The sequence below is a fragment of the Fimicolochytrium jonesii genome (assembly GCF_025526975.1).
Source record: "Fimicolochytrium jonesii strain JEL569 chromosome Unknown EV422scaffold_15, whole genome shotgun sequence".
Classification (NCBI taxonomy): domain Eukaryota; kingdom Fungi; phylum Chytridiomycota; class Chytridiomycetes; order Spizellomycetales; family Powellomycetaceae; genus Fimicolochytrium; species Fimicolochytrium jonesii.
The window spans coordinates 546,974-569,997 of NW_026515682.1; the positions used below are offsets into that span (position 1 = coordinate 546,974).

A 23,024-nucleotide genomic window follows, 5' to 3' on the forward strand; every position below is an offset into this window, starting at 1 on the left:
CGAGACGGACGCGCCATTCACGTTGCTCATTCGAGTCAGGGGACGGACGAACCCTCATCTCTCCCATGGGCAAGCATCAATGCCCCCCTCTCCAAACTCGACCAGGCGCCGACCTCCCGAACCTCCCAAACCATCGCCGTCATTTTGAAATAATGCTGATTAAGGGGACCTCTCACAGATTTGAACAATATACAAAGGCAAAGGAATCAAAGGCTGCTCGCTAAACGCTTGTCTTCACCCTCATGTTGAGAAAAAGACACCGAGGTTCCCCTAAATAACACGTCTAGCGAGTGGTCGATGGTCGAATCTTCCCCGGGTGTGTGTGCGAAAACCCCCCGCCTCCTCCTTTCCCCATGCTAAACAACGAAACCACACGTCACCATCTATTGCCTGCGGTTGCGGTTGTCGCGGAAGTTGGCGCCGACGACACGGTCACCGACGTTAGACTCCTGTGTGGCGAGCTGGACGCCGGAGATGTCCTCGAAGTTCAAGGCCTTGAGAAGGGCCTGCATAAAAAGAAACGAGCGTAGTGAGTTGACCATGTCGTCGAATGAAAGCGGAAAAGGTTCGCCAAGAAACGCAGTGAGGGGAGGGAGTAGTGCGCTTTGGCGCAATGTGGGCTCGCCACGCTCGCGCTTCGCTTTGCTCGCGAAAGCGTTCGCCCTGGTCGACCTCGCTGACGCTCGGTCTTTCAGACCGAATCAAAACTCGCCTGCCTCAAGCATCCCTGCACTTCCCCTCGCTCGTCGCAGTCTCCTCCCTCCGCTTGCGGCAGACGCTAACTCTCGCCCGATCAGAATCCCTACCTGAGTGTCCTTGTCAATCTCGATGGTCTCGACGGCGAGAGCAGAGACCTCAGGAACGTAGTTGTCCTTCCTCTCACGCTCCTCCTCCTGCAGCTTGAAGGAGATACCACGAACGGGACCACGCTGGATACGCTTCATCAAGTGGGTGGTGAAACCCGCAATCTTGTTGCGAAGACGCTTGGAGGCGATGATGGCGACCTCATCGGCGATCTTCTTGTTGGTTTGGAAGTCGAGGGTAAGACGAGGGTAGTACTTCTCGATGATGACCCTGGCGGCCTTCTTCACGGTCTTTGTCCTTACGCGACCTGAATTTCGTGGACAAGAGGGTCAGCGTTTGTCCCGTGGACTAATTGTGGTTCGAACCGTCTCCCGGTGTACTGAGCCCCAGCCCTAATCGCCAGTTCATTCCAAGTCCCGGCGGGCAGCATTCGCTCCTCCAGTTTCAAGAATTCAAAATGGGGGCATTGAATCACCTCCGACGATGAGCCAAAGCACCTCCATCACCTCCTGCTCTAGCTTCCCACTGCCCTTCGCCTCCAGCCGTCCCAGTGTCCAGCGTTGATAACCTCTTGCACATTCGCAAAAGGATTCCCATCGCCGACATATTCCCACGAACACAAAACATGCAGAGGTCCACCAGCAACAGCGGAACCAACGGTTCTGTGGTGATGTGCTGAATGCGGCCCATTGCCTCGTGTTCGTCTTATCGAGTATAGTTCGTCGTAATGTCGAACTAATCCCCATTCCCGTTCCCACCACTTCCGTCGACCCAAACCACCCATCCATCCATCCGATCCATCCATCCATCGACGAGCGTCTATTCGATCGATAGGTTCCCTCTGCCCCTGGCGTATGTCGTCCTGTGCGTCGTTCGCAGCCGAGAGTAGGAAAGGTACTCACCCATGGTGGCAGTGTAGCTTCGGGTTGTCTGGTCGAAAGCGTAGAGGAGGTTCTAATTGAAGGCTGCCCGAGCGACGTTCCCTATGCACCCCGAGCGAGCCGCGCGACCGACCGACAGCGAGACTGGGCTGCGCCACCGACTATTTCGCTCTCATCAGTTTGTTACCAGCTTTTCGGATCGACACCAAGATCCAGACTTGCAGACCATGACTCACGCGCCCATTTGGCCATTTGGGGAAAGTGTGCTGCGGGGCCTCTCGTCTCGTCTCTCTGGACGCAACTCCAACGCCAACAACAACCCCACCTCCCTTCCCTTGTTCTCTTTACAACAACAGATAATATCCGAGGATGAAACTCACGCTTTTTCGACTTCGGTACGTAGTTTCGGGACGGGTTAACTCTCAATAACTGCCGCCTGCCGCGGCTTCATCTTCCCAGCATCCTCGTCGCCGCCGCGTGGGTACAGGGTAGGCGCAGGTCAGGCGGATGGCTCGAAACAGCTGTTTGGGATGTTGGCGACACTGCAGAGTGAACTGGGGAGGTTGGTGAGGAGAGGTTGGCTGGCTCTTAGGCATTGGGGGATGCCAGGAGGTGAGTACCGAGCGGAGCGGAGAGAGTCGCGAGTACGACAGCGAGCGGCGGTGAATGACATCGACCGGTTGAAACTCCAATGCTTCAAATCAGCCTGGATCATGAGTGTTTTGCATGACGGGCTTGGCGTGCCGAGGGAGATGGTGTGTGTGCCGAATGATGCGGATGACGGCGGGAGGGGGGTGGATGTGCATGGCGAGGGTGCGAGTTCCGATCCAGCGTTTGAGAGTGTGAACGAGATTGGGACGTTTAGTGTGAGTTGGACGTTGGGAGCGATTTTGTTGCATGTTGCTGCCACCATACCGAGGGCGGAGGAGGAAGCGCAGGGGGTGGGGCGGGTGGCGACGACGGAAATGTTAGCTGACGCGCTCACCAGACCCCTGCCGATCCAGACTTCACATGTCTGATGAGGGCTGGAATGCACTTGGAGGCTGCAGAGTCTTTAAGAGCCCTTTTTGCCTGTCCTCCACCTGATAAAAAGAAGCGAACGCCTTGAGCGGAAACCAAAGTTGTTATGACACCCGTGAAGAGAAGGATCGTCAACGGAACCCATGCTCCACGTGGATGTAAGCCGGCAGGCATAGAGACATGCAGCAATCAACCAGATATGGATATGCTATTGATCAAAACACAAATTCTATATCTACAAAATGCCCACGGAAGAGCAATCCAGCCGGAAGTATATGGTCCAAACTTGCTTCTACTTGCTTCCAACCAGAAATCACAGTCCCTTATCTACATGGACCTCTGGATCCTGAATCCAAGCGTCTGTCCTTGGTTCTGATCGAACGTGCAGATACGACAGTGTTCATCTTCGGACATGTTGGTGTAAGCGTAGGCGACGTCGCAGACGCGCTCTGGGTCGTCTTGGTTCTGGGCCTGGGCCGCGTTTGCCTCGCAGATGGCATTGCATTGGCTGGCGCTTGCCAAGAAGCGGGTGCATTTCTGGTTCTGTTTCGCAAGATGAAAGATTAGAAATGGGGAAACTGATGCATCCCCAACGAAGTATCTTTGTTACTTACCACAACGTTAAGTCCGTTGATGTGTTCGCCAACAAAGGCAGTGCCAGGTTTGGCGGGGTTCCAGCCGGCCATGTGGAGCCTACCTCCCTCGAGCTGGACGGGAACGTCCTTGAATCCCTTAGGGTAACATCCCTGCGTGGCGGAGTTCCACACGAAGATGGCCGCAGGGATGGTGCTACCGCTGGGCGCGGTGGTCAGGATGGCGTTGGCGCAGGAGCAAGCGTCGGGGAACTTCTTGTCCCAGACGGGATGGTTGGGAAGGTCGGCGACGCCCGTCCAGTCGGTGTTTTCGCGGATGACCCAGTCGGCGGCGCAGCTGCTGTTTGAGTCGGCCCTTGCCGGGGAGGCGGGAGCAGCGTTGGCGGCAGCGCTGAGGAGAGCAGCTGAAGCGAGGACGGTTTGGAAGAGCATTTTCGATGTGTTAGAGAGTGAGAGATTGGGAATGACTCGATTGGAGATAGAACGCTTGAGATTGGCTTTGCGAGATGTTGTTGTTTGCGGGTGTCGCTGATGTTGATGATGGTGACGGGATGTCGCTGAACCTCCCTCCTTAAATAGTTGGGGAAACGGGATCTCCTTACTCTCTGATGAGGGCAGCTTGGGCAGAGGTGCAGCAGAGGCCAGCATCGCTGCCACGCCTGAACAGCCTTTGCGGCTTTCGAACAGTCGCAACAGCTATGCACCGCCCCGCGGCCCATGAGCACCCATGTGCAACGACAGCCGTCGAGCATCATACCTTTCGAGGGTTTGCAGGCGCACGCACCGCTCGTACCGGCCAGCAAATGTTTGCGAGACCATAGCGGGAAGAACTTGCATCTCGCCGCATCTCAGCCCGTCCTCATTGACATATTTATCGTACATCTACAAAACTTTTTGATGTTAAACCGTTCTTGTGGATATGCATATACGTCAATCCCAGGTCCGCGATAATCCGTGCCGCTCTGCCACTAATGTTTGCCTGAGCCCCTGCACCGCATGTACTGGAGAACGGACCGAGTGCCAATGCTGGCCTCTGCCAATGCAAAGGTACAAACTTGAAGCAACCCAGAACGCGGAAGACGCGCGATGGGCCGCATGTGGCAGTTGGCCCGCAGATGATTCGAATTTCCGACAATCTGGAAGGCAAAATAATTCGGAAGTTCAAAGGGGTCGGAGAACATTTCAATAATTTCATCGATTTTTCATGTCTAACGACGTCACAAGAGTTGGGAGGCCGCAAGTCTACGGCCAGATGCTATCTATGTATGATGCAATACGCCAGAAACACCGCCTTTCGCGGCTCTGCACTACGCTGGTGTTCGGGGTGTCCTTCGATGTGCGCCGCCGTACAATACTGTACATCACCCGCTGCACCCTATTCCCCACGAAGCCCTTTCAGCATCTCCCCGACGGTCCAAACCACCAGATTTGTGCGAGGCGACAAGAAACAATCAAAGGCGTGGTGAGCGGCCGGGATGAGTACTGTATGTACGCGGGGCTGTGAGGACGGCTTTGTGGGACGTCGTCAAACGGGAGGTCACCGCCTCTGCGCCGTTGCGTGGCGGTGGTCAAGCGGTTGACAAACTCCTCAACGGCGCGAGTCGGTACCATTGCCCGTTACCATACCCATCGGGCATGCGTTCTTCCGGACCCATTCGGCCTGATTGAACTCTGGCTTGCAGATGGTGCTCGCGAACCAGGCGGCATAGCCGTCGGGCGCATGACCGCTGGTGTTGGTCAAGTCGATTGGTGGGTAGAAAGCCATGCATGCGCTGAACCGCGTGGAAACCGCCTCGAACCCAGGTTGAAATGTGGGGTTGTTCTGAGTGAAGGCCATGATAGTTGCGAGATGTCCGCCCGAGGAACCGCCAGCGATCACTATGGAGTCTTCCTAGGAGAGTCAGTACCTGAGATGGATGACACCACTAGGTACAGGAAGACTCAGCTGACCTGGATCACCGCCATACTCCTTGATATTTGATTTGACCCATCTTAAAGCCCCAACTCCGCCATATGCCAGCAAATCGGAGTAGTCAGCCGTCGCTTATCGCCCATCGACCACCTTCCGCCGTGAATGTACATGAAGACCGGTCTGAGCTTCGAGGGTTGGTGTTGTGGACCGACAGAGGACTTCGCTTGAATGACGTCTAGTTGCACGAGTTTTTTTATGGCTTTATTGATGTCATACTCGGCTAGCTCGTCCGTAGTCATGTATAGCCATGGACTACGAGCCCCATGGGGCGCCAGGCCGGGAGCAGGGATCGGACCTGAACGAAACCCTGCATACGAAGACATCAGTAATTATAGAAGACCGTCCGGAGCACAATGCGCAATGGAGCTCTCACCTCTTCATGTAGCTGCTCATTCTGGCCTCTGTGAGTTCCTTAGCAATGGGATGCCTAGCTTCTTGCAATTTGCGAAGTTCGTCGAAAATCGAATTACGAGCAGTATAGAGGCTGCTTACAGCGGCTCCTACAAACGTCACAATGTTCACCGCCAGGACGATGCAGATCGAGAGAGTCAGAATCAGATTCTGGCTGTTCAACAGGTTCGCAAGATACGCCACGAAGGTTATGAATTATTAGATGCCAAGGCATACTACGCAGTTTTGAAGCAATTCTTGATGACCGGGGGGTTGTAGGAGATATATTGGAGTAAGACTGACGAGCCCAGGAGCAGCAGCAAGCCGCTGGACACCAAGACCGTCCCAATATCCATCTCAGAGTTGGCCTTGGCGATTTTCCTGGAGCAGCGGTCACCAAAGGCAGCACTCAGGTAGAAAACTTTGATGAGAATCTGCATAAACCTGGTTGTCTGCGCTTCAGATTGCCAGACTTACCCAGTGAGACGGGCTTCGAGACTTCGAGATGGAGATGGGATGAATGTGCTGGAAAACCGTTGACGTTACCGGTTTCCCGGGCACTTCACGGAGCCTCCGGAGACAGAACTCAGAAACTCTAATAGTTGGAGGCGTAACTTGAAGACTCTCAGAGAAACTCCGTTACTTGCACAAATAACTGTAGGATGCTATGCAGCTTTATACAGAATAAGAGAAGATGGGATGTTGGGCATCGAGTTGCGTCTATCCGCTCGGCCGCAATGCTGAGAATGGGGCCATTACCAAGTACCTCGAATTCAACTCGGTGCATGTTCGAACTTCTGAGCAACCGTCTTTCCCGATCTAAGCAGCGTTTTTTTTATCAAGCCTCACATCTTTGAAGGAAGCCGTGAGTCTTGAGCCGTCACGATACGTAGAATTGACCGACCGCGTATATGCATATTCAGCATTGACAAACGTTCCCCATTTCTTTCAAATGCGGCTCTGCAACTCTGAATGGATGGCAGGGTAAGGGATGGCACCACGTCGCGCAGCAAGCACCTTGAAGACATAATGTGATATGTATCGACGCCTTCACACGAAAGCAGGTACTGAACTTCGCACCGCTTGGGACGGAATCTCCGTGTCGGAGCCCATATCGGACAATTGAACCTCCGATGGGTCTATCCGGCAGAGGATCGAAATGAGCCAGCAATTCCCGATAATGGAATGCCGCCTTCTACTAAATTACTCCAGCACATATTAGGGGACTCTGCGAACATTCATTCGCAACACTTTGCGGAGATTTCGCTTGTTTTGGAATATATACATGTAACGGAGCTCCTCACTCGCCCCAACACGTTTCGACGGGATCTCAGTGGTACTAGAGACGTCGTCTCCAACAATTCTGTCGATGGGAGCTGAAACGGGAAATTGAATACAATCGAAGCGACATCGGGGTTTTAAAAAGAGCCGCGGAGTCCCCGACGAGAGATTGCTGCGCATGACATCACTACATGAGAAGATTCTCCCCGTGTGTTTCAATATCGGACGCGCGATGAAACTGGAGACGCGTTCGGACAGCGGAGTGAGCTCCCGTGTTGAAACGAGGAGCCTCTGCGTTTGCCACCACACAATCCGCTCTGGCATGTCCTAAGTGTATCGTATCTTTTTGGGCATAATGCCACCGCCCGAAGCGTCCCGATAAAGACATATCTGCGTTATAGTACGTATATGGGCGCCCTTTGGGGATCCGCGGACTATACCGCTATCCGCACTTTGTCCTTTAAAACGCTGCCGCACCGCTGGATTGGTTAATGGAGCATGTTGAGCGCATTCCACTATGTCGTTCGATCTCCTTGCCCACCTCCGTTTGCCCCCTAGCCCCTTTCATATGGGCACTGGGGGTGACGTTTTGCATTGCTTTGCCTTGCTTGTTGTCCGATCGGAATTAAATGGGGGCGACCGGGCGGGTGCATTATGAACGAATGCGTGCCGTTCGCAGCTTGTTTTGAGTTGAAAAGGCCGCGTGCACATCCACCCCCCCTCGCGTGCTCTCGAAACTGGCCTTGCTTGCCGCGTATCTCGAAAGACACCGAAAGCCACCGGAAAACGGGCCAGAATTAGCCCAGGCAGAGTCCAGACCCTCGCAACTTTAAACCTTCCACATCGGCTTCCACTTTTCCCACACCGCCCTTCGGTTTGCCTTCGATCCTTACCCTCATTACCGACTGGCTTCTTTTGGAAGCCTAATCGCACAACGCAGTCTACTACCTACAGCGCGTCGGACTTGGTACTCTCTTCGCTGTGCCGGAGACCGTAACAAAGCAAGCCCGGTCATTCAAAGTATCGACAACGACCAATGGCGACAAAGGACGAGATTCTCAGCTGGGCCGACGGTGTCAATGCTTACAAGAACTCCGACTGGGATGGAGCGCTCGACTCCTTTCAGGTAAGGATGGAAACGGTGGTTTTCCCGTGTGAACAACGAACAACATGCAACCCCTGAGAGAATGGTTCTAACGACTTTCCTGTTTCCAGCGTACGGGCGACTTCTCCCGAGTTCACTTCAACATGGGCATAATATATACCCGCCTGGACGACTATGAAAGTGCGTCCATGTGCTATACAAACGCTATCGGCGCAGACCCGTATCTTGCGGTGGCTTTCTTTCAAAGGGCGTACTGTGCCTACATGACCGAAGACTATCAAAGGGCTGACGGAGACTATGCCATGGCTTTGGAGGTAAGGGGAAAGATACCTGACGGAAGTTCCCAGGCAGGTGCTAACAATGATCTCTTTCCCCACTCCATCAGTTACTCCGAGAGAATGATTTTATCGACTACTCACAGCTTGGACTGAAGTACCGGCTATACCGCTGCGAGGCTCATTACAACCGTGCCATGTGCGCTCACTCCATCGGCGACGATGCTATCTGCACACAGGATGTATTGGCCGCACAGCGAGTCGCAAGAACTACTGAGCAAAAGGCGGTCATCGATCGCGCCGCCCGAGTGGGAGTCGAAACAGTGACTTTGTTCACTGTCCCTGTTGACGCCGTTTTCGAGGTTCCGGAGAGCAAGTTGAAGAATATCAACGAGAGGTCGTACCTCAAGGATGCCAAAGTGGTCATCGACAGTTCACCCGGGGCGGGAGGCGACGGCCAAGCCAACTGGGCAGGATTCGACGGTGCCCTTATTCTAAACAAAGACATCATCAACGCGCAAAGTGATGGCATGAATCGAACAGGAACGGTCGTGAGGAACGCAAGAAACGGCGTCGAAACCATGGGACGGCGACGAGCGGAAACAGACCCAAATCGGGGCTTCCCAAGCGGTGGTTCCGGGAGGTTCGACTTCAACAACGCACCCACTCTTCCCCGTCAGGATAGCCTCCGCTCCCGACGTTCGGATCCTGACGATTACATGAAAACCGAACCTCAACAGTCTTACCAAAGGCGCCAGTACAACACTGCAGAACCTGAGGCTCGACCAATACGTCGTAGCTTCGACGGCTCATACCCGGAGCAGCAGGAGATGGCGGACCAGAGGCAAAGGCCACGATTTAACAACACCCAGTACCCGACTCGAAATGGGAGTAACTACTCACAAAACTCTGTCACAATGGGACGGAACGTTGGAAATGAGTCTTACTCCGCACGGTCAGACCCACAACCACGAAAGACATCGATGCCAGAAACCTCCTACAACAACAACAACAACAACAACAACAACCAGAACATTGACTACTACCCACCTCGCAAGCTCTCTACACCAACATCTCCCGCAGACTACATGGCCGTCAACCGGTCACGAACAATGAACTCCACCCCATCACCACCCCTCTCAACACCCTCTCTCGGCCCAGGCAAAATGAAGATCAAGCTGCACAGCATCCCCAGCAACGGCGGCAACCAACGCACAGTCATGCTCCTCGTCGACGCCAACCAATTCCCCGCAATCACCTACAAGACTCTGATCACCAGGTGTCGAGACAAGTTCGGCTACCGCAACCCCACGGTATCCTACAAAGACCCCGAGGACTACAACCAGCACGGCATCTCCGTCGTCGATGACGATGATCTCAGCGTTGCAATGGAGATTTTGGACGGACGGGTTGAATTCTGGGTCTCAGATAACTGATCAACGCTGCTTTCGCAACAAGAGTTACCCGCGGCGTCGACTCTCTGGTACCCTATTTATCAACCCCAACAATTTTGCAATCCCCGGCGTAACTCCCCGACTTTCCGAAACCACCTCCCGTACTTTGTTTAGAGTCTCACCCCTATTGCACCAATCCACAGGGTTTCCGTGCTTTTGTACATATACGCCCTGTATGGTCGGCGTTTTTCCGATTTTTTGTTTCGAATGTTCCTCCCCTACACATAGAAGATGAGGCGGGTTCGCCCAATCTGTTTAACGGACGGACCCAACTTGTACATAAACTTTCTGGCCCCCCCCCCCCCGCATATTCCCTCTGATTCCTTCTTACCTTCCTACCACATCTGTGTTGTGGAACTCGTTACTTCTTATTCCCCTTCACACACACCACTCGTTTTATAGACATTCGATCGGACGGTCTGCACACACACACAACCAGCTCTCTATCTGCAGAGAAGAAAAGGGGGAGGGGTACGGTAACTATAAAAAGGAAGCTGTGGTTGAAACTGGTTGTTTACAACACTCCCTCTCAGACTGCAGATCGAATTTCAGTTGCCGTCGCAGTCGCAGTCGCCGTCGCCATTGCTCCGCATTCTGATCTCAACTTCCGCGATCGCTTGAGTCCAGCGAGGAATAGTCGCCGGGTTCGCGATTCGCTTTTCAAGTCACCTTCACGATCGCTTGAGGTGTAGCCTGGATATGGGCACTCGCAATACGCTGTCATATCGCTTTTCAAGTCATCTTCAAGATCAAGATTCCCCAGTCTGTCCGCAATCGCTTGGGGCAGCCCGGAATAGGGGCAGTCTCGCGGTACGCTCTCTCAACTTCCGCAATCGCTTCGCTGTCATAGTCGCTTCACCAACGGACACTAGCAATAGCAATAGGTCTATGATACAGAAATTGTTTCCGCTCTCACCAATTTACAATGTTATTGCTCTGATGTTCTTTGAGGAAAAATCTAAGGTTCCACAATCAACCCCAGAAGCTACCCTCGCTGCCCAGCTAGCTGCCCTGGAAGCCAGCCTGGAAGCTGCCCCACATCCTTTACACGCGTGTAAAAAACGTGGGGATCCCCACTCTACTCCTTCAACCCCATAACACAGCCATCATGGCAATCACCTGCATACACATCATCTCTAGCGGGCACGCAAAAGGCACAGCATGTCATCACACCAGGCGCTCCAGGGGCACCTGTGGTGTGGCATCTTTACTGGAGCAACCACACCACGGCGGAAGAGGAGGAAGGTTACTCCAGTTACCCCGCGGTTGCCCATACGTCTGCCGACCGCTGTGCAGACACCATTGCAATCACCCCCGCGATTTGAGTTCCCACCGTCTGTCCATCGCCACTTGCCCGAAGCAATTGCAGACATGGTCAGCGAGAATTCCGGCGATGACGACGGGCAGCACCAGCAGCGAGGGCTTTCACCTGTGGAAAGGGGTCTGCAAGGTCCGTTGAACCTCCCCGCTCCTATCCCTTTCCCTTTTCCCAGCACACCGGGTGGATCCCTGGTGCTTGAACCCCCGCCTCCACCACCAATTCAACGACCCCGCCCGCAGACGCATGCCAGCACGAAGGTTTCCCTTCACCGAGTCCGTAATCACAATCAAGTGCAAAGGGAGCCCCTGACAACCTTCCTCGGCAATGTTCACGTCCTTGTGCGCCACACCACGTTCTTTCTCAAGTACTACCTTGGTGAGTTTTTGAGGTACACTGTATATTTCCCATAATATTTCCCATAACAATGTCCTGACTGCTACATCTGCCCACCCCACCACAGCTGATCATCCTCTACACGATTTCCCGGACATCACCGACAAGCACATCAGTGTGATGTTTGAGCTGCTCAACAATCCAGGCTACAACGGCAATCCGGTCATCGCGCAAGAGTTGCGTCCACGGGTTCAAGAGTACTGTAATGTTCACGGATTTGCCCCCATCCGCATGCGAAATAGCCAACAGACCGCAGCGTACACCGCTCAGAGCATCTTCACCAACCTCAAAGTCAACGTATAGGAGCATTTTATGCAAATGTTTCTGCGCTATGTCAATGAACGGCTTGGTTTGAAGCAAGTTGTACTGCATCTCCGGAGAGCGCAGCGGCAACACTATTATCGTTGTGTCCGCCAATTCACAAAGTACGCGACATTTGAAGAGTACCCAACGGAAGAGGAGCTTGCCGGCCTCACACGACTTGAGCGGACTCTCCTCGACGAGTTATGGGCTCTGTTTCCTCCCCAGGATGAGCCGCTTGCGTACAGCCTTGCGGTGGACGCAATGCCATATTTAGGTGAGTCAGCATATTTCCGCCCCCCCCCCCCCCCCCTCGGCTTCCTCTTTTGTCTAATCATGGTTCACACCTGCCTCTCCACAGGTGCCTATTGTGAGCTCTCACGCCTCTATGAGCGCCGTGGAATGCAGCTGTTTTCCGCTATCCCGCTGCGCAAATCTCGAATCCAGTCATCTGTTCGGATCGACACGCTGATCCTAGGCACTCATATCCTGGATATCGGCCAACGTCGCATGGGGAAACTCACTGATGAACGCAAGCAGGAGCTGTGGGGGCAGTTCCTCAATGTGAATGTAAGTTAAGTCTGTCCCCTTCTGTGCTTGATTCAATCAGATTGCGTCGCTGAATGACGGATTGTAGGACAAGGTCTTCAAACATCGAAAGAAGCTTGGTCTCAAGTTCGATGGGTCAATTAGCACCGACGGGTATTCCGCTACCATCCACTTCAAGAAGCCAGGGCTCAAGTACGGCCATCGCGCCCGGAAGCGCAGCAAAGCCCAAATGCAGGAAGAAGTCAAACAGCTGTATTTTGAGCACCACATTGACGACTTAAGGGAGGCTTCAAACATCGTCTGCATTGATCCGGGCAAGCGTGACCTCCTATTCTGTTGAGACAACAAGAAGGAGCGGCCATTTCGGTAAGTTTCAGTTGATTACTACTGCCCTGCTGTCCCCACCATCCCCCCCCCCCCCCCCAACCCTCGATTTTGCGGAAGATGGTGCGGAGGTGTTTGTGGACGTTGACTTGGAAGGGGTGGTTCCCCTGTTTGCGGACACGGGCAACGAAGTCGGTCCAGACGGCGTTGGCGGCTTCCGCAGCAGCCATGTTGGCAACGAGGGCCTCGGTGGCGCTGATCATGTTGTAGCAATTGCCACCGTTGCGGATCTGGGCAAGGAGTTTGTTGATGGAGTTGGACGATGACAGAGCCATCTACAGGGATGCCGCCCGCCGATGACGGAGGGTTGAAGGTCTTGGCAAGGCTGTTCGCAAGGGTGGCGATGGCTTCATTGTAGACAGCGGTGTCGCCGGCCATGTTGAATGGGAGTTCGGCAAAGCTGACTGAGAAGCGTTTGCGGATGAGGGAGCGGACGCTGTTGGTTTGCTCGTTGCGCGTCATATCCACCTCTTCCCTGCTCGTCGCGTGGCCCATGTTGATGACCTGCATGATGGTGTCAAGGCCAGCCCTGTCCTCGTCCCCGTCCCCATCTTCCCCCCCCCCCCCCCCCCCCCTCACCGTCCCCACCATCTGTTGCCGCGTCCTCACAATGCACCACCCCATATCAGATACACATCCAATCAACGGGCGTTCGAGACAAAGTCTCGGTACTTTCAAAGAGACATGACAGAGCGAAAGATCAATGCCGGCGTTGCTGAGATGGAATCACATATTCCGTCGCACAAGAGCATGAACATCGAGGCGCTCTCAGCGTTCATTGTGGATTACGAACATGCGGGTATGATGTTCTACTTCAACTTTGATTTTCAAATTTGGTAATACAGGGGCTGACATCCATATCCCAGATCCAGCCCTGGATGAGTTTTACCAGGATGAGATTCACGTAGCTCGCAGATTCAAGGCGTTCTCACTGCGGCAAAAGTCTGAGAGCAAGCTCATCAAGAACATGCGACGCCTGTATGGAAAGCATTTTGAGGTCATCTTGGGTGATTGGAGCGACGCTGGAAAAACCATGCGCTTTCAGGAGTCATCAAAGACCAAGGGGTGAGTGACTATCATTGGTAGTAGCTACGATGTATTATAATATGCTAACTCATCATGGAAATCAGATTCCGCACACTCTTTGCGAGAAACAGCATTCCATGCTACTTGCCGGATGAGCATCGAATGTCCTCCGTGTGCCCAGACTGCCACGGCCGTGTGAAGAAAAACATCCGACAGCGGCTGTCATCTCGGCCATGGCAAGCTAGAAAGGGAAGAATGGAATATATCCATGGATTGGTGGGTTGCCCCAACCCCGAATGTATCAACCAAGACTGGACACCATTTGAGATTCCTGGAAGACGACCACTACGGATGAAAGTGCACAATCGGGACATCCTAAGCACCAAGAATTTCCTCTTGATTGTGCGTTTGGTGGTGTTTGGCAATGGCCGCAGACCAGACGCATTCTCCCGTAACCGGTAGTCTCGAATTTTCACCCCATTCCATTTTCCGTGGTGGTTATCTGCCATCCACATCATTGTACCTCTGCTGGAGGCGTCGCCGATGATGGCAACTTGTAAAGTTTCTGTAGATATCTGTAAGGAAAATTGTTTCCTCCACCCCGCTTTGACCGTTTTCCACAAGTCGGAAAAGAAACACTTTGCGTCACAGTTCTGTTGAAGGCATCACGTTCATGTGAAATGTACAGTATACACAAAAATTTCCAGCCCCGACAACAAACGAACCCTTCCACACACACCAACCCAGTCCCCCCCTACCGCCGATAATAATGCCTCTTAAAATGGAACCAAAGCTGCAACACGCCCCGATCAAAACTGCTCCTAAACCCCTTCTTATGGCTATACTCCCACTCCCGATTCACAATCTTGAACGCGATATCCTCGTACGGCGGCCCGGCTTTGAACCGCAGGATGATGGTGTCGTCTTGCGCTTTGCTGTTGGTTGGGTCGGTTGGGTCTACCGCCGTGGAGGTTGAGGTGGGGTCTTTTTCGCGGACGTAGGTTGGGGCGATGGATTTGTCGATTAGGTCCGGGTAGAAGATGTTGAATTTGTAGCCTTGGACGACCTGTTTAGTGGATCTTGTTAGTGGGGTGTGGTCGGGTGGGGGGTGGGTGGGTTCTCTAAGGATGAATAGGGAGAGCCTTACCTTGGGAGGAGGGTTATCGCCATCATAATGCGTCTGGTTATACTTATTCCACTCGTATCCTGTATGCACACGGTTAAAGTAGCGCGGTTTACGTGGACGGTACTTATCCTGCCACAGGTACGTATCCTACAAAAGCCATAGAGTCAACACCAATGCCAGGCGGTAAGTCAGTCGATATTGTAGTTACCTGCGACGCGGAAATGACAACAGCCTCCTCGTTGAACGCGGCCTCGTCCATGCCCATGTTCTCGGCCGCGTCGCGGATGAAGGCCTTCTCGGCAACGTCTTCCATGGATTGGTTGGCGCCGACAAGGGCGAGGGCTTGGTGGGCGGGCGGGCCACCGAGGGCTTTTGTGACTTTTTCTCGGAGTGCAATCTAAAGGAAGGAAGGGGGAGTATCAGTTTCTGGAACATACGGATATTCGTGACGACAGTATAGCCGCAACCCACCAACTGCCTCAAATCCTCCTCCTCATCCACAACCTCAAACCCGGCATCCGCCTTGGGTATCCTCCCACACACCACGGGCCCCATACTCTCCTCATATTCTTCCACCTCCCCATCACTCTCCTCCTCCTCCTCCCTACCGCCCACGTCCACATCCATCTCATCCTCCTCCACATCCGCCCGCCCACTGCGCACATGCTGCACAAGGATCCGCGGTTGTTGTGAAGCGCCAGAGTCCTGATTGAGCGCGCGCTGCTCACGGAGTCGGTCGAGACGTTTGCTGAGGAGGAAGGAATGCATGTCGCGGAGTTTCGCTTTGGCTTTCCAGACTACTAGGGCTTTGATCGCTGCTTCCCAGTAGTCCACGTCAACAGGCGGTGCGGGTTCACTCATAGACGATGCGCCGGTGAGAGCAGCAGCAGCGGCCCCCGCGGCAGCCAACTTTTTCTCAATCTGCGTTTGGAGGATGCTGAGCTGGTCGTAGGTTTTGTTGGAGAACATCCGCTCGATGTCCTGCGTTACGGCTTTGCTGACGCCTGAAGAGCGCCCGCCGGAGGAGAGATCTTCGCGGTGTCGGCTGAGCTCGTCGTCGCAGACGACGATCATAGCCTCCCAGAAGCGTTTGTTGGTGTGGTCGGTTTCCAGGGAGAGGTACAGCTGAATATCCTTATGCAGCTCCTCGACTTCTGGGAGGGAGAGGTTACGGAAGATGAGGTAGGGCTCCTCAACGCCCATTTCCAACCCCAGGGCGTCAAACTCCTCCGCCAGTTTCGTGTCGCTCGCCAAACTGAGATTCATAGCGAGGATATCAATCGGCTTAGCCCGCCCCTCCTTGATCCTGATCTGCGCCCTTGTCTTCGCCTGACCCAAATGAAACTCATTCTCTTTCGCCTCCCAATCCCCCAACGCCAGTCGGTCCTGCTCCCGCTGCAGCCGCGCCTGCTCCTCCTCTCTCAACTGCATCTCGATCTCGCGCTCGTTACGTCTGCGTTTCAGTTTGGATAGCTCGTCCTCAACTTCTTCGCGGCGTGACATGTCCCGCCTGGCGCGCTCGGCAGCCGATAACCCGCTCTTACTCTCCTTCTCGCGTTTCTTCAGCCATAAAAACTTATTCGACAGGTTACTGTCCCCGAACGGGTTCTCGGTGTTGGAGTAACCCAACGAAGCAGACATCTGCGCAGCGAGCTGGGACTCCTTCTGAGCCTGGATCTCGTCCTTCAGCTGCTGTTTCTCGAGTTTGCGCTCGGCTTTGCGGATTTTCTTCTCGACGGAGGTTTCCCGTTGCTTTTTGGGCTTTTTTGAACTGCTTTTGGATTTGCTGCCGCTTCGGCTCCCACTGCGGTCGTCACGCTTTTCGGCTTTGCTAGTTCGCTTCCGCTTCCGAGACCGGTCATGCTCGGAATCAGACGAAACTGAACCGCTGTCGCTGCCCCGTCCACGCTCATCACCCCCTCGTCGCCGCCTCCCACCCCCATCCTCACTAACCACCGGACTACGATTCCTACTCCCCCTGTGATCCCGGCTATCATCCCGCCTCCTCCGCACACGATCATCCTCCACCGAGCGATCCCGCCCCCGTCGCCGGTCATCATCCCAATCCCGATCCCAATCCCGACTTTTGTCGTCCCTCCGGTCCCTGCGTAAGGTCTCTGAATCTCCCCGCCGCGGTAAGCTCGTGGACCTGCTTCGGTCGCGGTGGGATTTGTAGCGGTCGCCCATTGGGTGTGATAGGGTGTAAGCGGAAACTGGGGGCGAAAGTTACTCGACCGGCGAAATGTAAGGTCCGTGAGGGAGTCGGTTCAGGCACGAAAACTAGCCGCTGGAAGCGAAATACATGGTCTTTTGCAGGTTGCGATCGTCGATGAGTTGGGCAAGTTTGCGAGTTGGGCAAGTTTGCGAGTTGATAGTTAGGGCTTTCCTCAGCGAATTAAAGTTTTATAAGGTGCCATGTGACATATGTTCGTTTATTTACTGGACTTCTTCCCATCTGGCAGTGGGAACTTCTAACAGAGAGAGCTGGGACCTCCCATTCCCCTCCAATTTGCAAAAGTCCGACGGTCACGTCGCAAATTTTTCTATACAAAAAGCGAGGGTCCATCTATATAAACAAAAGTCTGTCTCATCAATTCGGCGTCCCACCCGCCTGCAACCGATAGATAACCAACACAACCCCCCTACTCTCCACCCTCGGCCCCAGCTCTACCTTAACTACCTTATCATCATCACATCTATACCACTGCGGCAGTCCCCTCAACCTCGTATACGTCAGAAAATGTCCCTCGGTCTGCGTGACGAAGCCGTGCAGTCTATAAAACGTCTTTTGGTCGGATTGGCGGTTGGAGAGGTAGAACCCGAGATCGACTTCGGTAGGGAGTTCTACGGGGGTGTTGTGGTAGGTTTGGGGGGTGGTGGGGTCGAGTGGGCGTTGAAAGTAGATGGTGAAGAAGTGGGGAAGGACGGTGATGCGGGTTTGGGTTTTGCGAGGGGGTGGGCGGGGTGTTGGAGGTGTGAGGGGGCGGCCGGTGGGTGGGTGGAAGGAAGAATGGGAGGAGGGCGACGAGGTGGAGGAGGATGAGGTCGGTGGGGTGGGGAGTTGAGATTTCATGAGTGAGCGGTTGTTGAAGGCGCCCCCAAAGAAGAACGTCGCGACCGCGTGGCCCAGGTGGTCGTTTAGCAACGAGAGCAGGGTCACGCAGTCGTTGCGGGAATACTGGGCGAGCGATATCTTGAGGAACTTTGCAGTTTCGTGGTTCGATTTCGCTCGCTTGCTTCCATTCTGTGTTGTCCCGTTCTCCTTAGCTCCCTCCGTGGTCCCGTTCTCCACACCTTCCTCGTGGGTAGAATCACCATCGGTATCCACATGCGCATTCCGATCGCCCACCCTTCCCGCCCTTTCCGGGACACAATCCGGATGTGGCCCGTGCACCAACCCAATCTGAAACCGCTGCCCGAATCTCGTCAACAGCAACACATCATCAAACAACGTGCTCAAAATCGAGTCCACGCTCTCATGAGGCAGCGTATGTCTCGCATCAGGGCTATCATCATGCGGAACCCGAGATGCGCTCCTCCACCATTCCAACTCCAGCGAATCGGCCGATGCCACGCGTGGCGAGGGCACGTCGTCGGAAACGGGGTTCCCGTGTAATTGGAGCACAGTGCACACAAAATCGGATACTGCGGCGTAGGGCGATGCGACGGGTAGCTCTTCGTTCAGATCAGGTAGGGTAGTGAAGGCTTGTAGGAGGGCGTTTAGAGCTGACCGGGGTTTGGAGTTGTGCGGGTTCGGGAGGCCCTGCAGGAAGCTTTGCGAAATAAAGCGGCAGTGAGAAGATGCGCTGAATGAGTGAATTCTGACGACTTGACTCACTCATTCGGAGGATAGCTAATACACGGCTCATTCAGTTTCTCTTCCTGAGGTGGATATACAATTACTGTAGGGAGGGGACGACGCCAGGAGCGTGAGAAAGGGGTTCCGTCTATTGCATTTTCCCACGACCCCGACGCGCAAAAAAAAAGGCTGGCACGTAACAAACCACATACCTTGTGGGTTCATCACCTTGAGATTCACCATGGTGATAGTGCGATAGGAGAGGATATCAGCCAACTGCTTCAGAAACTGGGTGGGATGTTGGAAGAGGTCAGGGCGCGATTGAACAGGATGTGGGTGGCTTGCAAGCGGGTTGCTCCTGAAGACGGGCGATCGTTCTGTACGTGGGCGAGGGCCCGGTGGTCGGCGGCTGAGGGTAGCTCGGTATCTTTCCTCGTCGCTGATTGCTACCCCTGGTTGTTGTCTGTGGGAACAGGGACGGATGGTGGAGTGTTGTTGAGGCGAAGCTTGCCCTAAGTCGAGAAGGCTTCAAGACCAAGGCTATGGGCAACAAAAGGGACGTGACGGCTTGGTTGTGGCCATTAGATGTTACAAGTTGCCATCATCGGCGACGCCTCAGGCAGAGGTACAATGATGTGGATGGCCGATAACCACCACGGAAAATGGAATGGGGTGAAAATTCTAGACTACCGGTTACGGGAGAATGCGTCTGGTCTGCGGCCATTGCCAAACACCACCGAACGCACAATCAAGAGGAAATTCTTGGTGCTTAGGATGTCCCGATTGTGCACTTTCATCCGTAGTGGTCGTCTTCCAGGAATCTCAAATGGTGTCCAGTCTTGGTTGATACATTCGGGGTTGGGGCAACCCACCAATCCATGGATATATTCCATTCTTCCCTTTCTAGCTTGCCATGGCCGAGATGACAGCCGCTGTCGGATGTTTTTCTTCACACGGCCGTGGCAGTCTGGGCACACGGAGGACATTCGATGCTCATCTAGCAAGTAGCATGGAATGCTGTTTCTTGCAAAGAGTGTGCGGAATCTGATTTCCATGATGAGTTAGCATATTATAATACATCGTAAGTACTACCAATGATAGTCACTCACCCCTTGGTCTTTGATGACTCCTGAAAGCGCATGGTTTTTCCAGCGTCGCTCCAATCACCCAAGATGACCTCAAAATGCTTTCCATACAGGCGTCGCATGTTCTTGATGAGCTTGCTCTCAGACTTTTGCCGCAGTGAGAACGCCTTGAATCTGCGAGCTACGTGAATCTCATCCTGGTAAAACTCATCCAGGGCTGGATCTGGGATATGGATGTCAGCCCCTGTATTACCAAATTTGAAAATCAAAGTTGAAGTAGAACATCATACCCGCATGTTCGTAATCCACAATGAACGCTGAGAGCGCCGCGATGTTCATGCTCTTGTGCGACGGAATATGTGATTCCATCTCAGCAACGCCGGCATTGATCTTTCGCTCTGTCATGTCTCTTTGAAAGTACCGAGACTTTGTCTCGAACGCCCGTTGATTGGATGTGTATCTGATATGGGGTGGTGCATTGTGAGGACGCTGCAACGGAAAGTCTCGCCGCTTTTATCGCAGACGCTGCAACTACTCCGCCAAGCAAGCCAGGAAGGATGGCTACCCAATGTGGAAGGATCGCGGCGAAAGCAAGTAGAAGGTATCGGTGGCGACAAGTAGCCATACATGGAAAGGCGAGTCACACATCCCACATTATAAAGCAAGCAAAACACTGAACTCAACCGCATCGCCGACAAGACCTCATCCCTGATATTCTCCCCCCTTACAAGCTGTCGGCGGAGATGCGGTCGGTGGCCAGAGGGGTATGGCAGGTTACGTAGCGGGTGGTAGTAGCGGGGACGATGTCGACGGAATCATTGGAACTTTCCTTGCCAGAGCTGGTGGGGGGAAGAGGACGACCAGGAGAAAGACGCTGGAGCGGGACGTCGTCCATTGAAGGGATGGGACATGGCAATATGAAGGTACTCGGCGAGTGAGGCTTTGGAGACGGAAGTGATGGACAGGGGAGAGTGGGGCGAGCAACCATGCCGTCCGTTCATATCATACAGTATCATCCCGCGAGCCCTCCTGCCCGCAACGGTTCGATGACATGGACGCAATGAACTTAACTAGCCGAGCTCAACTGCCCCCCCACCAATCGCCTCCCAGCCCTCGGTACATTGCGTACATATACCGGCTTGCCTCGTCTGCAAGAAGGTGAGAGTACGTACAGTATGTGACTATATGTCTGCGACCACCCGTGACTTCCAGGTCGGGAAAAGCACCATGGATACATTGCAATTCAGGAGCGGGTCAGCATTACCGCAGTCAAGTGAACCGTGAAAGTCTTTCAAAACGACGACCCCAGCGATCCCAACTCCTACCAGTCCAAGAAAAAACCAGGAAGACCTGCTAAGTGGCAACCTTCACCGCCTGAAATTGAGCAACTTCAGCAGCTTGTCATGGCTGACAACGAGACCAGGAGGAAATCACTCGCAGTTCTTACAATTGAATTCACAGCTCTCTTCCGTATCAATGTTTACAAAAAGACGGTGCGACAGTATCTCCGAAAACACTTGGACCTCCATTCGCGGTACAAAATTCGGAAACCAATGTTAACTGATTGGCATCGGGCTGCGAGACTTGCGTTTGCATTGGAGCATCAGAATTGGACGTACGCTGACTGGTCACGGGTGGTTTGGACTGACGAAACATCGTTTGAAATTGGGTGGGTCCCTAAAATGCGATGCTGGCGCCTTCGGACTGAAGCTCTCCATCCCGATTGCGTACAGGTCACACAGAGGAGCAGCCGTAAAACATTCATGTATTGGGGAGCCTTCATAGGGAATGCCATTGGCCCAATGAACGAGGTGGAGCGAGTTCAGCGTCCTGGCGAAAACCGTAGAGGTATCAACTCAACTGCTTATGTTGCACACTTGACAACTCACATGTTGCCCTTGTGGCATAATCTTGAGATTTTTATCCCCAATCTGATTTTCATGCAGGACAACGCACCTATCCACACCAGCGCTGAAACCTGACAATTCTTCAACAAACACGGCATTGAGGTTATGCCCTGGCCTGCTCAAAGTCCCGACCTCAACCCAATTGAGAACCTCTGGGTGATGATGAAGCGGGAGGTCTCGGCAGCCAATGCAACGGCAACGACAGTAGATGAGGTAGTGAAGAACCTTTGGCCAACGATGGGTAGGTATCTGGACAATTTAGTTAGATCCATGCCAAGGAGAATGGCTGCGGTGATAGCTGCCAACGGGGGAAGCACAAAGTATTAGGAGACTGATGCCGTGCCGTGGTTTAGGATGATTGTGGTATCCACAACTCACTTTGACTGGGCAGAAATCAACATTGCGGCGACCATCGAAGCCGTCAACTTAATGGCAGCGCGCAATGGACACTGACTTAATCACGTGAGGTCGCAGACATATAGTCACATACTGTACTGTACAGTATGAAAAAAGAGTGAGGTCGCACACACGCGCACACGACGGAACCAACCCGCTCCACCCCGTCTTTCCGGCCCCCGAGGAACATGTGCAAGTCTGGCGAAACAAAACACTTGGCGACCCCTTGTTGGAGGTATAATCCCCCCGAGTCCCCGGTTAGGGTTGTAACGTCAGAGGAAACGTAGACGATACTGGGCCCTTCCGAGAGGGCTGAGAGCAGTGTATTGTAGTGAAGAAAAAAGTAAGAAGTTCTTTGCAGCGGCCGCTCGACTGACAGCTTTATATATGGGCTGCCAGTGGGGCTTGCGTGGCTTCAGTGAGGCTTGACGCCTTATGTAATGTATCACCGAGAGCTCGGGTGGCCAGCCAGGGTCTCGGATCAAGTAGAAGTAAAGAAAAATAATATGAAATACAAGTGAAGATGAGATATCCTTGACACTTCCCTCAGATCCTGAGGAGGGCGCCGAATAAATAAGAGGTGAACTACGAGGGATATGTGAAGAAAGGGAGAGCTCATGTTCATTTTAAAGTGTTGACGCACTTGTTCATTTTATAGCGTTGACGCACTGTGTGATGTGTGTGTTTGAGGCAAAGGCGTCCCTAAGCCGACGTCGTGTGTGATGTGTGTGTATAAGGTCGGTTCTTGCGTCGCCGAGCGTGATGTGATGTAGTTTACGTTGCTTTTGTCAGCAGTGTGATTGATAGTGAGCGGTTCTTGCGGCGTCGTGCGTGTGATGTGATATGAGATGCTCTATGCTGTTCGTCTCCGTATCCACAAAGATTGTGGATGAGCTTTTCACCATCGTTTGTAGGCAGGCGTGCAGCGAAGTGCGGATTTGGGTTCCCAAGTAGGGTCGGGAT

At 53.5% G+C, this 23,024-nt stretch overlaps 13 protein-coding genes across 13 annotated transcripts; 6 read left to right on the forward strand and 7 right to left on the reverse strand.

Moving 5' to 3' along the window:
- Positions 1-139: 139 nt before the first annotated feature.
- Positions 140-1,748, reverse strand: EV422DRAFT_533165 (ribosomal protein S17e). The gene is made up of 3 exons (XM_053070584.1): positions 1,707-1,748; positions 807-1,111; positions 140-506 (listed from the first exon to the last, which is right to left on the reverse strand). The coding sequence occupies exons 1-3, from the start codon at positions 1,708-1,710 to the stop codon at positions 384-386; spliced, it is 432 nt and encodes a 143-aa protein (XP_052924818.1). The 5' UTR covers positions 1,711-1,748; the 3' UTR covers positions 140-383.
- Positions 1,749-1,869: 121 nt separating this feature from the next.
- EV422DRAFT_95148 (uncharacterized protein) lies at positions 1,870-2,986 on the forward strand. The gene is made up of 2 exons (XM_053074532.1): positions 1,870-2,116; positions 2,207-2,986. Exon 2 carries the CDS (start codon positions 2,216-2,218, stop codon positions 2,702-2,704), a length of 489 nt encoding a protein of 162 aa, XP_052924819.1. The 5' UTR covers positions 1,870-2,116; positions 2,207-2,215; the 3' UTR covers positions 2,705-2,986.
- On the reverse strand, positions 2,885-4,455 carry EV422DRAFT_533168 (uncharacterized protein). The gene is made up of 3 exons (XM_053070585.1): positions 4,056-4,455; positions 3,320-3,868; positions 2,885-3,248 (listed from the first exon to the last, which is right to left on the reverse strand). Exons 1-3 carry the CDS (start codon positions 4,143-4,145, stop codon positions 3,033-3,035), a joined length of 855 nt encoding a protein of 284 aa, XP_052924820.1. The 5' UTR covers positions 4,146-4,455; the 3' UTR covers positions 2,885-3,032.
- Positions 4,456-4,886: 431 nt separating this feature from the next.
- Positions 4,887-5,263, reverse strand: EV422DRAFT_568448 (uncharacterized protein; the record flags this gene model as incomplete). The annotated part of the gene is made up of 2 exons (XM_053072648.1): positions 4,887-5,189; positions 5,249-5,263. 2 exons carry the CDS (start codon positions 5,261-5,263, stop codon positions 4,887-4,889), a joined length of 318 nt encoding a protein of 105 aa, XP_052924821.1.
- A 259-nt stretch (positions 5,264-5,522) lies between these two features.
- EV422DRAFT_507159 (uncharacterized protein) lies at positions 5,523-6,447 on the reverse strand (the record flags this gene model as incomplete). The annotated part of the gene is made up of 5 exons (XM_053068630.1): positions 5,523-5,577; positions 5,644-5,835; positions 5,898-6,094; positions 6,138-6,255; positions 6,317-6,447. 5 exons carry the CDS (start codon positions 6,445-6,447, stop codon positions 5,523-5,525), a joined length of 693 nt encoding a protein of 230 aa, XP_052924822.1.
- Positions 6,448-7,977: 1,530 nt separating this feature from the next.
- EV422DRAFT_487724 (uncharacterized protein) lies at positions 7,978-8,821 on the forward strand (the record flags this gene model as incomplete). The annotated part of the gene is made up of 3 exons (XM_053067401.1): positions 7,978-8,067; positions 8,157-8,360; positions 8,432-8,821. Coding segments are annotated over 3 exons (684 nt in total), but the record flags the coding sequence as incomplete, so codon positions are not given.
- Positions 8,822-9,214: 393 nt separating this feature from the next.
- EV422DRAFT_533177 (uncharacterized protein) lies at positions 9,215-10,228 on the forward strand. Its single transcript, XM_053070586.1, has one exon. The coding sequence runs from the start codon at positions 9,239-9,241 to the stop codon at positions 9,755-9,757; it is 519 nt and encodes a 172-aa protein (XP_052924824.1). The 5' UTR covers positions 9,215-9,238; the 3' UTR covers positions 9,758-10,228.
- Positions 10,229-10,718: 490 nt separating this feature from the next.
- EV422DRAFT_95220 (uncharacterized protein) lies at positions 10,719-12,284 on the forward strand. Its single transcript, XM_053074533.1, has 3 exons — positions 10,719-11,471; positions 11,557-12,066; positions 12,151-12,284. Exons 1-2 carry the CDS (start codon positions 10,937-10,939, stop codon positions 11,790-11,792), a joined length of 771 nt encoding a protein of 256 aa, XP_052924825.1. The 5' UTR covers positions 10,719-10,936; the 3' UTR covers positions 11,793-12,066; positions 12,151-12,284.
- On the forward strand, positions 11,632-12,755 carry EV422DRAFT_95283 (uncharacterized protein). Its single transcript, XM_053074534.1, has 3 exons — positions 11,632-12,066; positions 12,151-12,359; positions 12,427-12,755. Exons 1-3 carry the CDS (start codon positions 11,802-11,804, stop codon positions 12,676-12,678), a joined length of 726 nt encoding a protein of 241 aa, XP_052924826.1. The 5' UTR covers positions 11,632-11,801; the 3' UTR covers positions 12,679-12,755.
- Positions 12,756-13,635: 880 nt separating this feature from the next.
- On the forward strand, positions 13,636-14,210 carry EV422DRAFT_497299 (uncharacterized protein; the record flags this gene model as incomplete). Its single annotated transcript, XM_053067936.1, has 2 exons — positions 13,636-13,787; positions 13,853-14,210. Coding segments are annotated over 2 exons (510 nt in total), but the record flags the coding sequence as incomplete, so codon positions are not given.
- Positions 14,211-14,403: 193 nt separating this feature from the next.
- Positions 14,404-17,214, reverse strand: EV422DRAFT_620839 (cactus-binding C-terminus of cactin protein-domain-containing protein). The gene is made up of 4 exons (XM_053074115.1): positions 15,346-17,214; positions 15,083-15,271; positions 14,896-15,021; positions 14,404-14,814 (listed from the first exon to the last, which is right to left on the reverse strand). Exons 1-4 carry the CDS (start codon positions 17,059-17,061, stop codon positions 14,503-14,505), a joined length of 2,343 nt encoding a protein of 780 aa, XP_052924828.1. The 5' UTR covers positions 17,062-17,214; the 3' UTR covers positions 14,404-14,502.
- Positions 17,215-17,296: 82 nt separating this feature from the next.
- EV422DRAFT_533210 (uncharacterized protein) lies at positions 17,297-19,392 on the reverse strand. The gene is made up of 3 exons (XM_053070587.1): positions 18,886-19,392; positions 18,713-18,776; positions 17,297-18,647 (listed from the first exon to the last, which is right to left on the reverse strand). Exons 1-3 carry the CDS (start codon positions 18,914-18,916, stop codon positions 17,465-17,467), a joined length of 1,278 nt encoding a protein of 425 aa, XP_052924829.1. The 5' UTR covers positions 18,917-19,392; the 3' UTR covers positions 17,297-17,464.
- Positions 19,138-20,299, reverse strand: EV422DRAFT_95301 (uncharacterized protein). Its single transcript, XM_053074535.1, has 3 exons — positions 20,049-20,299; positions 19,783-19,981; positions 19,138-19,717 (listed from the first exon to the last, which is right to left on the reverse strand). The coding sequence occupies exons 1-3, from the start codon at positions 20,161-20,163 to the stop codon at positions 19,360-19,362; spliced, it is 672 nt and encodes a 223-aa protein (XP_052924830.1). The 5' UTR covers positions 20,164-20,299; the 3' UTR covers positions 19,138-19,359.
- Between the last annotated feature and the right edge of the window lie 2,725 nt (positions 20,300-23,024).

What these genes read in the sequence shown, in the direction of transcription:
- EV422DRAFT_95283 (XM_053074534.1), top strand. Translation starts at nt 11,802, where the DNA reads ATGCAAATGTTTCTGCGCTATGTCAATGAACGGCTTGGTTTGAAGCAA. An exon ending in GGACGCAATGCCATATTTAG is followed by an intron (nt 12,067 to 12,150) that starts GTGAGTCAGCAT and finishes GCCTCTCCACAG; the next exon opens with GTGCCTATTGTGAGCTCTCA. An exon ending in GGCAGTTCCTCAATGTGAAT is followed by an intron (nt 12,360 to 12,426) that starts GTAAGTTAAGTC and finishes GACGGATTGTAG; the next exon opens with GACAAGGTCTTCAAACATCG.
- EV422DRAFT_533168 (XM_053070585.1), bottom strand. Translation starts at nt 4,145, where the DNA reads ATGCGGCGAGATGCAAGTTCTTCCCGCTATGGTCTCGCAAACATTTGC. An exon ending in CGCCTGCAAACCCTCGAAAG is followed by an intron (nt 3,869 to 4,055) that starts GTATGATGCTCG and finishes CAACTATTTAAG; the next exon opens with GAGGGAGGTTCAGCGACATC. An exon ending in TCAACGGACTTAACGTTGTG is followed by an intron (nt 3,249 to 3,319) that starts GTAAGTAACAAA and finishes CTTGCGAAACAG; the next exon opens with AACCAGAAATGCACCCGCTT.
- EV422DRAFT_533210 (XM_053070587.1), bottom strand. Translation starts at nt 18,916, where the DNA reads ATGGTGAATCTCAAGGTGATGAACCCACAAG. An exon ending in CAAGGTGATGAACCCACAAG is followed by an intron (nt 18,777 to 18,885) that starts GTATGTGGTTTG and finishes CCCTCCCTACAG; the next exon opens with TAATTGTATATCCACCTCAG. An exon ending in ATTAGCTATCCTCCGAATGA is followed by an intron (nt 18,648 to 18,712) that starts GTGAGTCAAGTC and finishes TATTTCGCAAAG; the next exon opens with CTTCCTGCAGGGCCTCCCGA.
- EV422DRAFT_95301 (XM_053074535.1), bottom strand. Translation starts at nt 20,163, where the DNA reads ATGACAGAGCGAAAGATCAATGCCGGCGTTGCTGAGATGGAATCACAT. An exon ending in TGTGGATTACGAACATGCGG is followed by an intron (nt 19,982 to 20,048) that starts GTATGATGTTCT and finishes TCCATATCCCAG; the next exon opens with ATCCAGCCCTGGATGAGTTT. An exon ending in GAGTCATCAAAGACCAAGGG is followed by an intron (nt 19,718 to 19,782) that starts GTGAGTGACTAT and finishes CATGGAAATCAG; the next exon opens with ATTCCGCACACTCTTTGCAA.
- EV422DRAFT_95148 (XM_053074532.1), top strand. Translation starts at nt 2,216, where the DNA reads ATGTTGGCGACACTGCAGAGTGAACTGGGGAGGTTGGTGAGGAGAGGT.
- EV422DRAFT_620839 (XM_053074115.1), bottom strand. Translation starts at nt 17,061, where the DNA reads ATGGGCGACCGCTACAAATCCCACCGCGACCGAAGCAGGTCCACGAGC. An exon ending in AGGAGGATTTGAGGCAGTTG is followed by an intron (nt 15,272 to 15,345) that starts GTGGGTTGCGGC and finishes TCCTTCCTTTAG; the next exon opens with ATTGCACTCCGAGAAAAAGT. An exon ending in TTGTCATTTCCGCGTCGCAG is followed by an intron (nt 15,022 to 15,082) that starts GTAACTACAATA and finishes TGGCTTTTGTAG; the next exon opens with GATACGTACCTGTGGCAGGA.
- EV422DRAFT_533165 (XM_053070584.1), bottom strand. An exon ending in AGATTGACAAGGACACTCAG is followed by an intron (nt 507 to 806) that starts GTAGGGATTCTG and finishes CTTTTTATGCAG; the next exon opens with GCCCTTCTCAAGGCCTTGAA.
- EV422DRAFT_533177 (XM_053070586.1), top strand. Translation starts at nt 9,239, where the DNA reads ATGGGACGGAACGTTGGAAATGAGTCTTACTCCGCACGGTCAGACCCA.
- EV422DRAFT_95220 (XM_053074533.1), top strand. Translation starts at nt 10,937, where the DNA reads ATGTCATCACACCAGGCGCTCCAGGGGCACCTGTGGTGTGGCATCTTT. An exon ending in CTTTCTCAAGTACTACCTTG is followed by an intron (nt 11,472 to 11,556) that starts GTGAGTTTTTGA and finishes ACCCCACCACAG; the next exon opens with CTGATCATCCTCTACACGAT.